Here is a 14,988-nt window from a genome sequence, read left to right on the forward strand (position 1 = left end):
AGCACTATTATAAGTATGGCCATTCCACTTAAGAATTGAGCAATGAAAGAATGAAACCAATTGAAATTCAGAGAGATCCAGTGTGATGATACCCGTCTGTTACAGAAATTAGTGTAAGAAGTAAATTGAAATAAGTAAATGGTTTGACTTTAACAGCGGATATTCTTCATACCAATTGGGCATACTGACTTGGTTAATGTTGTAACACTTGGAAGTAATGTCACTTATTGTCACTGAATGAAACTGAAGGAAATTTAAAAATTCATCATGGATCAGCACACGATGGTGTGCTTGAACATCACAATTTCCTAGTAAGACGTGAACCAAGCAAGTTGAGTTCTCAGCTTAGGAAGTTAAGTCTACAAGACCACAATGCACTGTTGCACTGCTTAGAAAAAGAATGTGATGGCTTCCTTGCAAAGTTATTTTGAAGGACATCATGGTTGCATGTGATTGTAAAACTATTTATTCATAAAACACACTATTTGGTGGTGGTAGTATGTAGATGGTGCTCAACAGTGAGGTCATCAGTGCAAACGCACTATTGCAATTTTGGCCATGTAGCCCTTACCAAGGGGAGCACTGTGAACAAGAACTTGATAATGGTCAGAAGGTCAACATTGTTTTACAGTCAAAGAGGAACATAATGTTCTTTAAAATAATTTAAGTAACTGTGAACCCCAGCCGCAAAAAGTTAATTCGTTGCAAGACTTGTCACTAGGCCATAGTGTGAGTCCACTAACATTGACTGGAAACATTCCATGTAACTTTGAACATGACCATCAGAAAAGAAGGTTATAGAAAAACACTCTTGAAATTCCTTTCATGCTATCATACAGTACTGCATCTAGAAAGGTAAATATTAGTGCATCATGAATAGATGAAAAGAAGATTCTTGTCAGCCACTTTAAACAGTATTATTTATCACACACAAGAATAAGTTTTCAATGCAACAGACAAACTTCCATACTACCAGTGAAATAGTTTTGGCCAACAGTAACCCATATTTTGCACATCTGGCTCATTCATAATATTCACCTGTCTTTCCTTCCAGTAACTTCAACATATTTGGCATATTCAATAAGTCATTGGAAGAAAAGGCACAAGCCGTGCAATAAAAGTGCTGGAGATGTTCTGTTTAGTTTGACTGACATTGTGTTGAAAAATTATATTTTATAACACTTTCACATTCAAAACAATTCATTTTTTCATTTGACTTTCCTTCGACTCCGGAGCAAATGCATATTCATTTCATGCAGTGTGTCAAACCACAGTCTCAAGCTAAAACCATTCAAATGGAATATTAGATTATGATATTACTAATACTGTGTTTTTGTGATAGCCTTTCTTCTATGCAGTGTTCAGTTAAATAACTGAGCCCTGTGAAAATCTGCTGACAAATTTCTATTTAATTCACTGTTATAAGCAAATTTACACATTTTGCTGTTCAGTACAATGTTGATCTATACACCAAACTAATTGAATGGTCTTAAAAAAATAAAAAAAGAATTCTCAAAATTGAATGGTGCAATACCACTTGCACAGTAGAAGTTGCACTGTTTGTGAACATCATCAAATTTCACTGCCTCACTTACATTGTACACAAATTAAATGGATACAACTCAATGTTGACATCACCACCTTACCTCATTTCCCCCTGCAAATTCCTCCTCTGATCCAGCTTATTATAAAAATATACTTCCTGATTATGAGACACAGAGCAATAAAATGTAAATCTAACTTCGTGCAGCCTAACCTGAAAGATTTCTTGCCAATGCTATGCAGATAAAAGAAAGTATAAATTTAGAAGAATTTTAAGGCTTGACAGAGAGAAATACATTAGTAAAACTCAAGCTAGTGTTGGTAGTTAGCCATATAATTATTCCCCTCCACCCCCACTCCACCCCTGCCCACCTCCAACCAGTTATATGTTCATCCATAACAAAACTATACATACTAGATAATAAAGGCAATCCATGTGAAGGTTATGTAGCAAATGATTAGCAAAAATATTATTGGTGTCATTTGTAACATCAATAACATTTGCTGGTGCAGGTCAAGATTTTTATTTGCAGAATTTATCTGGTGCAAACAAAAATTCTGAGCTAGTTACAGTAAATTATTTAATGTAGAAAACAAAACCATTACTTTTGCAATTGTTGACTGTCAAAAGCCATTTTTGCAGAGAATAAAATTAAACAAAATTTGCTTAAAAGTTATGATAAGAAAAAACAAACCTTGATATGATCTCCAGTCACACAAAAGCAAAATCCACACACTTTCAGAACAGTTTTCTTTAACTAAAATAAAAGCTGTACATACGTCAACACTGTACTCGATTCATGACACACAGAGGGGAAAAAAAAAATAGAACTCAGAATGCCTAGCTACCTTATTGCAACTAAGGCAGCAGCACAACTGAATTTTCAGTGTTACTGTTGTTTCATAAGACTTGGGATGTGACATTAATTCTTCTCTAGAGCTCAGTTCCTGGTGTAATATAATATCTTACAACCGGCCTCCCAGAAATGAATAGAACAAGGGAGACAAAGTGAACAGTATCACTGTTACCGTGACACCTGGCATATCATGTTCCTCCAGTCACAATGAGAACCAGTTCTGGTACTTACACACTTCTTGATTTTCTTGTAACAAAATCCTTCAAGCAGGTAAACAGTTAGAAATGAAACATTATCTTGAACTTTCTTAAAAAATGTTCCCAAATACACTATTAATTTCATTATTGCTAATTTAGCATCAAACATTTCACACAACTATATTAGACACAAGTTTAAACAAAAGAGCTCAAATAATATTCCTTTGATAGTGTTATGACTGTGGTTACACAGTGAATACTATGAAAATAAAATAACAGATCTTACACATAACTGTAAATACCCCTTATCAGTACAGATAACCCTAAATGACACTTGAAGCAGCGTGAGTGTCAAGTTATTTATGAAAACTGAAATAATCAATGCAAACGTGACATAATGAAAAATACAATTAAAAATAAACTACCGTAATTTACAGATGATGATGTAAGTGTTGAGGCATTTCATTTACTTAAGCCAATGTTAACATAATTTTATTTTTATTTGGATTAGTAAATGTTACATACATTTAATACAAGTCATTAATATTTTATCTGAATAACATACAATTAAGAAAATAAATTAACTAAGAAATACAGACCAATCTTTTAAAAGAAGATAGAATAACAAAGACACTTTCACGCAGTATTCTGCATCAGTACAGTGCAACAGAAAACAGATAGAAAAGTAATTACACAACAACCTGAACGCATGAAAATTGTAGTGGATAGGAGTAATAATATAACAACAACAAAAGAGAGAGAAAGAGAGAGAGAGAGAGAGAGAGACTGTTGATCCAGAAAATGGGAAAATTAGGAACTGTAGTCCACATAAAATGACATTCTTACAAGTAACTTGTTAATAACTGTAAAACACACCAGTATCGGCTGTTCCATAAGAAAATTACCCAACATACACAAGAAGTACACTGTCAATAAAACCTAAGCAAAGTTTTCTACTTCTCCATCATAAATACAGTTACTTCAAACAAAAAACAGAATTATGAACCACGGTTCAACAAATATGGGCAGGTGAATGCTGCTGAACCATTAAAGTTTTATTAGTCACAGCCCCGATGAAGGTGATTTACTTGGTACACTTCTCCAATAGACAACCCATTATCCCAACTAATATGATTTTTTTCAACAGTCAATCATAATGAAACTTTCTATGCTTCACCTGCACAAATATTAGCCAAACATAAGTTCTGAACTTTATATTTATGATCATACGACTCTTCTTCAAGGACCCTACCCACTGCAGTTTTTGAAAAATATGCTATCAAATCTATACAGTGCCTTAACTCAAACAATTTTTCTCTATGTTAAAGAATTATTTTCTTTCATGTGTCTCAACATTTTTTATGATTTATTTAAAAGTTTACTATGATTGTTCTTACCCTTGGAAATTATGTTGGTATCCACAATACAATCATATTAATTAAATCTACAAATATCCACTGCAGATAAAATGATTGTTCTTTTCATATAAGTTATTCAACACAGATTGAGGTAAAAATATTTGCAGCTGAAATGTGGTACTTAACACCCTTTAGTTCATTACTAACAACACAGGGACATTTGTGGGCAGAAAATCATGCACTCTCAGTAGAATGTTCAATGTTCACTAATAAGCCTTACAGTAAAATTAAAAATCAATGTTGCAGTAGCAGACCTTGAAACTGGATGTTTAGGTTTTGTGGACAGTGGCTAGTAGCAACTGACACAAAGGTTAAATTGGCCATTTGAAACAGAAGGGGAAAGGAAGGGGGCAGAAAGAAATTCCAAGTCATTCAACTGGTGTGAACAGATGGGTGAAATGGAAGAGATCTGGATTCTACTTCCACTCCTTTGTAAAATCTAATACATCATAAATGTGCAAAAAGATAGTATTTTTATATCATTTGGACCTACTCTGTACCTAAAGACTGCTATTTTCTGAGCAATGATTCTCTTTTCTATGCACTTTATCAGAGATTACACAGTAACATTTTTAAGCACAAGCTGATATTATCAATCATCACATGCACAACATGTTAACAGCCAAGTCACACAAAAAATGCCTACATAAGTGAGTTTCATCTCTTGTAGACTAGCAGGGAGTTTTTACATGATCTGTATCTGTTTTTTCCGGTCTTGCTATGCCTCATCTATCGGTACAGAAATCTATGTTTCCTCTTTCCCATTATCTATTCTTAGATTTGGCCCAGTCATTTAATTGAAGGTTGTCTATTTAATCTCTGTCACTGCACATCCTTTTCCCATAGCCATCATGCAATACAAGCCGACAGTGTCTGTTTTACATGAATAAAATATTTCAACAATCCGATGTTCCACATTTCCTCATGTTTCGACGCTCCTTGAAATTCTTTCCTTACTTTCCAATATATTTTTGCTTTTAATTGTACACCACCTGATCTGGAAAAAAAACCTTGAGGCGAGAAGTTTGCAATTAGCTGTGCTGTTTTTCTGGGTACATATCATAATGCACTAAAGGTAAGTTTAAAAGCATCTTTCTGACATCTTATTTGGAATTTCCAGCTTTGGCTTCCATCACTTGCCATTGCCTAGGAATTTTTGCACTCTTTGTTGACTGACATTACTTATCCTATTTTCCTGTAATCCAGTTTCCTTTTCTAACATCTAAATTGACTCAGTTTTTCTACAGTCTTAACCTAGAAAGTTAGACCTAATTTAAACTAAGAGGAAATTGGATTTTTGTCTGGTGTGTTTGAACAATGTGCAAAAACACAGTGGTAAGTTCCTAGATTGAGCATTAACTAATGTTGAGCCTTCTCATGAATTTCAATCTTTGCACCAGATTAGAACTGAACAAAAATCTTTATTTTTCAGAGGCAATGTAGTACATGGAAGTGACAGGAAAATATCTGCTTCCAAATCTTACATTGGTATACAGATTAAAATGAGGTATATCAAAATAAAAAGTTTTTTGTTGTATCTAAAGCAAGCTTTATTAGTTGAGTATTTCTCTCTCCAAAATCCCCTATAATGTTACACATTTTCTTGGGACAGTGTACCAGCAGACAAGTTCTTCTGTAGACAGTGCAAATTATCCTACTTCCTTTCTTACGCATTATACAGTAACTCAGTTTGTCTAATTAGCAAACACCTTTTCTTCCTTGGGTCACACGTTGCAGTCAGTGTGGGTGTGACTGGCTTTTATTGTGTCTATTCTTAGTGCAAATCCCTACCAACTTCCCTTCAGTTAAAGTACCAGTTATTTACAAGTTCCAAGGATCATAACCATGATCTTTCACTACAGTGTGGAATGGTTCAGTTTACAATTATAAGACTTTTTCAGAGAAATATACTGCAACATACTGAGCATTTACATGACTGTCTTTTACTTTAATATGAAACTATCTCTAATCATTTTTCACATACAATAATTTATATTTAACTTACTTTGTAATAGTAAGTGTATACCAAGAAGCAGTAGGAAATTTTCATCTGTTTATAAATCACCCTCCATTGCTAGTACTGTCACCTGCCATCTGCAAATAGTTATTGCACATTGGCATTGAACATAGGCGGTGGTAACATTGATGTGACTGGCCCATGTAGAATATTCCTCAAATATGTGAAATGGAGCTATGTATACAGCATTAATGACAGAAACAAAAAATATAACACGTTTATTGGTGAAGTTTTTACCTTATTTGGAAATTGTTTTCCCCCAAAAAGTAATGCAAATCAGACCAAAGCCTACAAAGAAGTCACAGATTACTCAAGGAATAAGGGTATCTTGCAAAAAAAAAAAAAAAAAAGGTTCGGATGGCTCTAAGCACTGGGACTTAACATCTGAGGTCATCAATCCCCTAGAACTTAGAACTACTTAAACCTAACTAACCTAAGGACATCACACACATCCATGCCCGAGGCAGGATTCAAACCTGCGACCGTATAGAATCAAAGAGGAGGAGGAGGAGGAGGAAGAAGAAGAAGAAGAAGAAGAAGAAGAAGAAGAAGAAGAAGAAGAAGAAGAGGAGGAGGAGGAGGAGGAGGAGGAGAAATGGATAGCTATAAGAGTAAATGATACATTGGTAGTAGTTGTGTCTACTGTTGCAGAACTTCTTAACAGAAATTTCATAACCGTTACTTACAATATATCACATCATTTAAATAACAGTTACGAAATGTCCACTAAGAAGTTCAGTAGATTCTGTCATAGAATATCTCAGGCCAGGCATCATAAATAACTTCTGTAATATGAATATGATCATCACTGCACCAGAAGAAGCAATCTCCAATACAAAATGTTTAAAATCCAAAATAATCTAGTAGTTATGAAAAAATATTACAAAATTAATTAATACTCTTCTGAGTTAAGTAACGTGTTATGTTATTTGTTAAACTGGTTATCCCTCATAGAAACATCGATTCAAATACCCTGGAGTTAGGCCTCTCTATAAGAAAAAAGGCACAGAATACAATAAAGCTGCTTCCCACTTTCGATTCTGCCAGCATTCTCAAAAATTTTAGAAATGGTAATTTACAAGTGGCTCTTATTCATCAAGACTGTCTTTATTTACTGTGAAGAGCTGCTACTAGGTGATAAAATCAATTATGTCAAATAACAAAATCCATGAATTTGTAACTATTGTAAAAATTTAAAAAAACTACATTGGCACTCATCAAAATGTGCAAAATAGTGTGTTCATTTGGGTTATATTAACAGTTAGCAATAACATTACAAATGGATTCATTCCTCATACTCAAAAATATGTTCTTAACCATCAGACTATAAACAATAAATAATTTAGGAATAAAGGTAACAACTCACTGAATATCTGAGGCACTGACTTATTGATAATGCACATAAACAAGAATAAGAAGTTAATTATATTCTATGATGGACTGTCCATTATCTTATTTATACACAACAAATAATATATTGTCAAAGTCACAGTTTGTATTTCTTAAGGGTTCCAATATTGAGGAGTCTGTTTACACATAAAGCAAGAATGTACATAACTCATTAGACAATAAGTTGTAGACCACTGGTATACTACATGAGCTGTCAATGGTGTTTGAATGAACAAACCACAATATTATCTTGTGTAAATTTGAATATTATGGTGCAACAGGAAATATAGCCAAATGGTTCAAATCGAATGTCTCTGACAAGACATAAAGAGAGTAAATAAGAAATAGTACTGTATTCAGTTGTCACTCATTATCCAGTTGGGAAACAACTACATGTGGTGTCCCACGAAGTTCCAATTTAGGGTCTTTATCTTTTATTTATCACCTAACATTATGAGACACCATGTTTGTTTTATATGGAGATGGTACAGACATTGCACGAAATAGTAACTAAGGTATGCAGCATGTTACACAATTCCTTTTACAGGTTTCTGGCAGTTGTAGAGGAGACATCATAGGTAAGGTTTTCATAAGGAACCCACATCCAGAAATGTATAGTTTGGATGTAAGATAAGTTTCAAGATCAGGCCACTTTTAAATATCCTGCTTCACAGTACACACACAGTGGAGAAATTGAGCTCTTGACTTGGGTTCTCTACAGGAGCCCATGGCATGGGCAGTGTTTGGAGCACTGATCATCAGGTTTTCTTCTACAAGACAAAGGATGTCCTCTTAAAAGTCCTGCATCTCCAGGGAGCACCACATAGATCCTCCAAGTTGGGAATGTGCCAATGTCTCATAGGAATTATTGTTGTGGGGCTAAAGTGGTATGTGATGTCATAATTGTGAACTTCAAACTTATCAAATAGTACATTTCTGGACTTCAGCACCTTATTAAAACTTTATCCACTAAGTTTCCTCTACAACTTCTTGAGGCCTGCAATAGGAATAGTGAAACACTCTATAGATTTAAAAACAGCAGTTAATGAAATTTTTGTGTAAATTACTATATGGTTTATGGCCAATTATATGTCTCTAAACTCCAAGAGGAAGTTACATGTAATTCAGAACTTTTAAGAGGTTTCCTCCTAACATATACCTAAAATGTGATGACAAGCAGAGAGAAAAGATTGACAGTATTTAATTCTTGGGACAACAACTTGATGATAAATTCAGTTGGGAGGAGCATACCACAGAATTGCTGAAGGACCTAAATAAATCTTTATTTCCACTGTGGTTGTTCTTAGAAATAGGTGATATAAAAATAAAAAAAAGCTGGCCCATTTTAATTCCATAATTCCATACACCACAATTTATTTTGGGGGGGGGGGGGGGGGGGAGTCATCAAGCCAAGCTGAGGTTTTGTGACTGCAGACGTGTGCATCATCAATTATTTGTATGGGAATTCAGACTGTCCTGCAGAGGCTTGTTCAAGGAAGTGGAGTTACTAACTACAGATTTTAAATACATTTATTCCTTATTCAAATTTGCCGTAAATAGTATGTCTGTTTTCAAACCAACAACTCAGTTCATGGAATCAATTCTAGAAATAAGAATAAGGATTTACATTAAAGTCAGTTACTTTGTTTCAGAAAGGTGTCCATTACTTAGAAACTTACATTTTCAATTACTTGCCACCAGCAATTATAGTTTAGTTACTAATAAAGTTTAGTTTTAGAGAAGCCTGGTCCACCACTGTAGCTAAGTAATCTGGCGGCTGGCTACCATGCGGAGGACCTGGATTCGATGCCCAGTACTGCCATTGAGTTTTCCATAGTGGGAAAACTACAGTATATTGGGTCCACTCAGCTTTATGATACAAACAGTAGAGCTACTAGAAGAAGGAGTGGCAACTCCAATGTCTAGAAAGTCCTGTAGAGGCCTGTGGTGTGCTCACCTAATGCCTCTCCGACTCGCATCCAAATGTTGTCATGTGACGCTGGATGACAAGATGTCTTTCAGTGGAGCCTAAAAGATTCATTGCTGGGTAACTCCACCTGTTCAATTGATTAATTTCTTAGCAGAATAAACTGATGTATATATTATTAATAATATGAGTGTAATGAACAATTTGACTATATCTGCACTGCAGTTATGTGACCATTGTAAATAACTGCTGTTGAGTCACTGTGCCAGCACAATGCAGTCATCTGGAACAATGTAACTGTACGGGGGGAGAGGGAGGGGGAAGGGGAGGGGGAGGGGGAGGGAGGAGAGGGAGAGTGTGTGGATTCATCTGAAAGTTAGCAAAGTTCCTAATCTTGTTTACATGCCTTTTGACAACTCAATCCATCTATTATTTACTGACTTGTTACATTTACCCTATTATGTATAAAAATATGTTTCAGATTTTTGTCTTATTCCACATACATGACGACCATTTCATTTAGGAATTGTGGAAGAAACATTAGTACATCTTCTTATATGTCATGTTCTTTTGACAAGTCATAGAAAATATAGTTTATCAACATTTCCTCATTTAACTTTTATGTTAACTAATTGAAAAAAAAAGAAAAAAAACAGCATATTCTGTGGAGACTATAAACTATGAGACAACATTGTTCTCCAGTGCTTACATTCAGCAGATGAAATGTGTAGTACTGTTGACAAAGACATAGAAAAGGAATTGTGATACACTACGTGCTTCAGAACTAATAGTTGCTTTGTCTGGGAGGAGAAATGTATAGGTTGGGGAAGGTTAAAAAGGAAGGACGGAACACTCAGACCTAAGGATGACAGAGACCCCTCTGTAGTAAAGGGCAAGGGTAGATAAAGATGAACTGGAAGGCATCAGAGAGAGTAGACGAGACAAGGTAGTTTGCTAGTTTTTCACTTTTGTGTGTGTCTATTGGAGGTATTACACATTTGAGCTCCTCGACCTAAATTCTGCCAGCAGTTCTGTCTCATAATTTATTAGTTTTCTCAGTTCAAATTTCTTTTTATATACATTCTGTGGAGGGACACTTTTGAAATACTAATTGAAACTAAGTATTTTTTTTTTATAAATGTGTTATTGCACTTGCATACAAAATCTGTTACAGGATTTTCAAGGAGGAGTTAAGCAGTAGAACTGATTGGTAATTTTGTAAGTGAAGATGTACAAATCTTGAATTGTGTTTATTTGAGTCAGTAAATTAGCATCAACTTGATATTACAGTTACAGTCCAATTTGTTATTCTTATCAGATCTAATCATGAGTCATAACATCCTTATGCAAAGAAAATTCACATAACAAATATCTCTGAAGAATATCTGTACATCAAGTTAGAAATAATAACTTAAGATTTTTTCCAGCCATCAGTAAATATAATTTCTGAACACAGTAACCATCTTATAAGAAAACTTTGTCAATAAAGTTTTGTGGAAATGACTGCATTGATTTGTCACTTGTGACACAATACTTGACACAAATGAAGCACATGCTGCACACTTGGTAAGAATTTCAAGAAAGTGTTTCAAACACTACGTAACACATTTTAATACATACATGCACAAACACTTTGGCAGGCATTAAACCTGGTCAAAATGGTCTTTGAATATCACAATGTATTTCATTTAGTATTTCAATGATCTTTCAATGAACAGCTCAGGCCTGTTCAGAAACACGACCACAGTAATATGTGCAAACATGATTTTCATTGGCACTATTTTTTGTGATAATGATTAAAATAAGAACCCTGCCATGGCTAAAGCAAGTGGCCATAGAAGCGGGTTGGACCAGAGCTGACTAAATGCTTTTATATCAGGGGCGGCCTGCTGATACAACAAGAACTGCCACTACAATGCAAGGCAATTACCACATTTGCAAGCTAGGGGAGGGATCAACATCATAACAACAACAACACAGCAGAAAGACAGAACCACTGTGGTGTGGAGGCCCGAATACTTCATGCCCGAGCCATGCGCTCTGTTGGTGCTAGATGACGGGAACCGAGGCCTTGGCAAAACAGGTACGCACGAAGCTCATATAAATATCCTTCATTTTTAGATATATGGATGCAGTCTGGCAACCACAAGCCTTGAGGAAGGTTCAAACCAGTCTATGAGTTGACACGAATCTAAAAGTGGCCACCACACAAATTGGCCTCCACTAACAGTAGGCTTATTACTGGCTCTGAGTCTGATGTTGTGGAGTTAATGCCTTCCAGCTGGTGGGTCGCCTCCAAACCAACTTCCTGTCCCTGCCTGCCTCCTGCCTTGGAAGCCTCCTGTTCAAGACTGGGATGGTGCAGCCACCTAACTACCTCTGCTTGCGTGGGCATTCTGTCACTCTCTGCCTCCGCTTGCAAGGGCGGGCACTACTGCTGAGGGCTGTCTTCCTCTACACGGTCTAAAATAGGATTCTGTGCCTACTGCTGCATCCTGCCCTGAGCTGTATCCAGTCGGCACACACACACACAGTCGAGCTGACAAGTGCACCTCACGTTTATGCTGAGTCACTGGCATCACTGCTCCTCCAGGCAAGCAGCACAGGAAGCTGCTGGAAACTGCAAGCAGCCTGCTTAGCTCAGTGCCTGCACACCCACTGTCTACAGAAGCAGCTCTGGAGGGCAGTGCCACCACAAATATTTGTTATGATTGTTGCACTGTGTTCATTAATAAAATGTATGTTTAATCAATAATGTTTTCATGTTGATATTCCAGAAAGCTACCAGGCTTCCAACCACTGCTCCACTACCACCCTGCTTGGTGTGATGAACTATTGGCTCCTGATACTAACAAACCAGTTCACCACCTAACGTAGTGCAATCCACACATCCCCCCCCCCCCTCCCCCAGCCATTACAGCAAAAACATTTTCAGCTGCTCAAATTGGACACCAAAAGTATTATTAGTGTAATGTCATTATTTACTAGAGAACTGAAGGATGTTTTGTCAATACATAGGTGACCTAAATGTGAGAGTTTAGTACGTGTTTCATGTCAGGTGATAAGACATCAGTAGATTTTCAGATTTGACAGATGTCAGGATATTCAACATGTTTGACATTTAGCTTGTTACAGAGACTGTTTCATTTATGTGATGTATTCCTGGACAGTACGTCACTCAGTATGCTTGTTACACCAATGAGTCCACTCATAAGGCAGAGTACATGATAGAATGAAGGGTATAAGAAGCAATTACAAATGACTGCCACATGAATATGCCACCACATCAGAGCAGGAATCTTTCTGGGAAGATTAACAATGTTAAACAAAGCAAGATATCCAAAGCTTTTATTTGATGCAGTAACAACAGTATGCACCACAGCTGCAGTCATTGCCTGTGTATACGTGATCACAAAATCTTCATTACACAGAAACATGCTCTAAGGAAAGTATCTTGTGTCCATTCTGAACATCATGTAGGTAGTTCATCACCAACTTTGAGTCCATACAGAACCATTGTGCACAGTGAAATCAGTCACAATGCCATTGGTTTTTTATTATTCTTACAGATAAAGATTTCAGCTATAAATAGCCATCTCAAGGAATTTGAGTGATTTATAATCCAACAACTTCCAGCAGTTCATGTCACCATATGACTTTACTGGTGTACAGGCAGGAGAAAACTGCCAGTCAGTCAGTTTCATTACTTTTGTCTTTCTTTGATTTACTCTCAATCCATATTCTGTACTCAGTAGTCTGTTCGTGCCATTCAGCAGATCCTGTAATTCATCTTCACTTTCACTGAGGATAGCAATGTCATCAGCAAATCTTATCATTGATATTATTTCACCTTGTATTTTAATTCCAGTCTTGGACCTTTCCTTTATTTCCATCAGTGCTTCTTTGATGTAGTGATTGAACAATAGGGACCAAAGACTACATCCCTGTCTTACATCCATTTTAATCAGAGCACTCTGTTCTTGGTCCTCCACTCTTATTAGTCCTTCTCGGATCTTGTACATATTGTATATTACCTGTCTCCCCAGTAACTTACCCCTATTTTCCTCAGAATTTTAAATGTCTTGCACCATTTGAAATTGTCAACAAATCCTATGAATGTGTCTTGATTTCTCTTCAGTCTTGCTTCCATTATTAATGGAAATGGCAGAACTTCCTCTCTGGTGACTTTACCTTTTCTAAAGCCAAACTGATCATCATCTACCACATCATCAATTTTCTTTTCCATTCCTCTGTTTATTATCCTTGTCAGCAACTTGGATGCATGAACTGTTAAGCTGATCTTGTGATAATTCTCACACTTGTCAGCTCTTACAGTTTTTGGAATCATGTGGATGATATTTTTCTGGAAGTCAGATGGTATATCATACATTCTACACACCAACATGAATAGTTGTTTTGTTGCCACTTCCCCCAATGATTTTAGAAATTTTGATGGAATGTTATTTATCACTTTTGCCTAATTTGATGTGAAGTCTTCCAAAGCTCTCTTAAATTCAGATTTAATACTGAATCTCCTTTCCCTATCAACTCCTATTTCTTCTTCTATCACATCAGACATGTTTCCCCCCTCATAGAGGCATTCAATGTCCCCTTACCACCTATCTGCTCTCCTCTCTGCATTTAACAGTGTAATTCCCATTGTACTCTTAATGTTACCACTCCTGCTTTTAATTTTGCCGAAGATTGTTTTGACTTTTTATATGCTGAATCAGTCCTTCTGACAATCACATCTTTTTTTATTTCTTCACATTTTTCATGCACCCATTTCACCTTAGCTTCCCTGCACTTCCAGTTTATTTCATTCCTAAGTGACTTGTATTCCTGTATTTCGCTGAACATTTTTGTACTTCCTTCTTTCATCAATCAACTGTAGTATTTCTTCTCTTATCCATGGTTCCTTTGCAGGTACCTTCTTTGTACCTATGTTTCCATTTCAACTTCTGTGGTTGTCTCTTTCAGAGACGTCCATTCCTCTCCAACTGAACTGCCTACTGAACTATGCCTTATTGCAGTGTCTATAGCCTCAGAAAACTTGAAGCATGTCTCTTCATTCCTTAGTAATTCCATATTGCACTTCTTTGTGTACTGATTCTTCCTGGCCAGTCTCTTAAACTTTAGCCTACTCTTCATCACTACTAAATTGTGGACTGAGTCTATATCTGCTCCTGGGTATGCTTTACAATCCAGTATCTGATTTCAGAATCTCTGCCTGACCTAGATGTAATCCAACTGAAATATTCCTGTCTCTCCTGGCCATTTCGAAAAATACCTCTTCCTCATGTGATTCTTGAACAGATTATTCACTGTTACTAGCTGAAATTTATTGCAGAACTATCTAGTTTCTCTCCTCTCTCATTCCTAGTACAAAGTCCATATTCTCCTGTGACCCTTTCTTCTACTCCTTCCCCCACAACTGCATTCCAGTCCACCACAACTATTAGATTTTCAGTTCCCTCTACGTGCTGAATTACACATTCAGTATCCCCATATACCATCTCTGTCTTCTCATCTTCAGCTTGCAACGTGGGCAGGTATACCTGAACTGTTATTTTGTATGTTGGTTTACTGTCAATTCTGATGAGAACAACCCTATCAATGAAATGATCAAAGCAACACCGTC

At 36.3% G+C, this 14,988-nt stretch overlaps 1 protein-coding gene across 5 annotated transcripts in view; it reads right to left on the minus strand.

Moving 5' to 3' along the window:
- Positions 1–14,988, minus strand: part of LOC126469714 (glycogen debranching enzyme) — a 204,835-nt gene that overhangs the window by 148,192 nt on the left and 41,655 nt on the right. Inside the window, exon 1 of one of the 5 annotated variants that reach the window (XM_050096900.1) lies at positions 2,631–2,780. The exons of 2 other annotated variants lie outside the window; for them this stretch is intronic. In XM_050096900.1, the coding sequence (XP_049952857.1) occupies positions 2,631–2,765 (135 nt within the window). In that variant the 5' untranslated portion in view covers positions 2,766–2,780. Of the gene's footprint in view, positions 1–2,237; positions 2,256–2,391; positions 2,482–2,630; positions 2,781–14,988 lie in introns of those variants that run through there. 2 more of the 5 variants (XM_050096901.1, XM_050096904.1) reach the window with 2 other exon arrangements.

Source organism: Schistocerca serialis, chromosome 3 (genome assembly GCF_023864345.2).
Source record: "Schistocerca serialis cubense isolate TAMUIC-IGC-003099 chromosome 3, iqSchSeri2.2, whole genome shotgun sequence".
NCBI lineage: Eukaryota > Metazoa > Arthropoda > Insecta > Orthoptera > Acrididae > Schistocerca > Schistocerca serialis.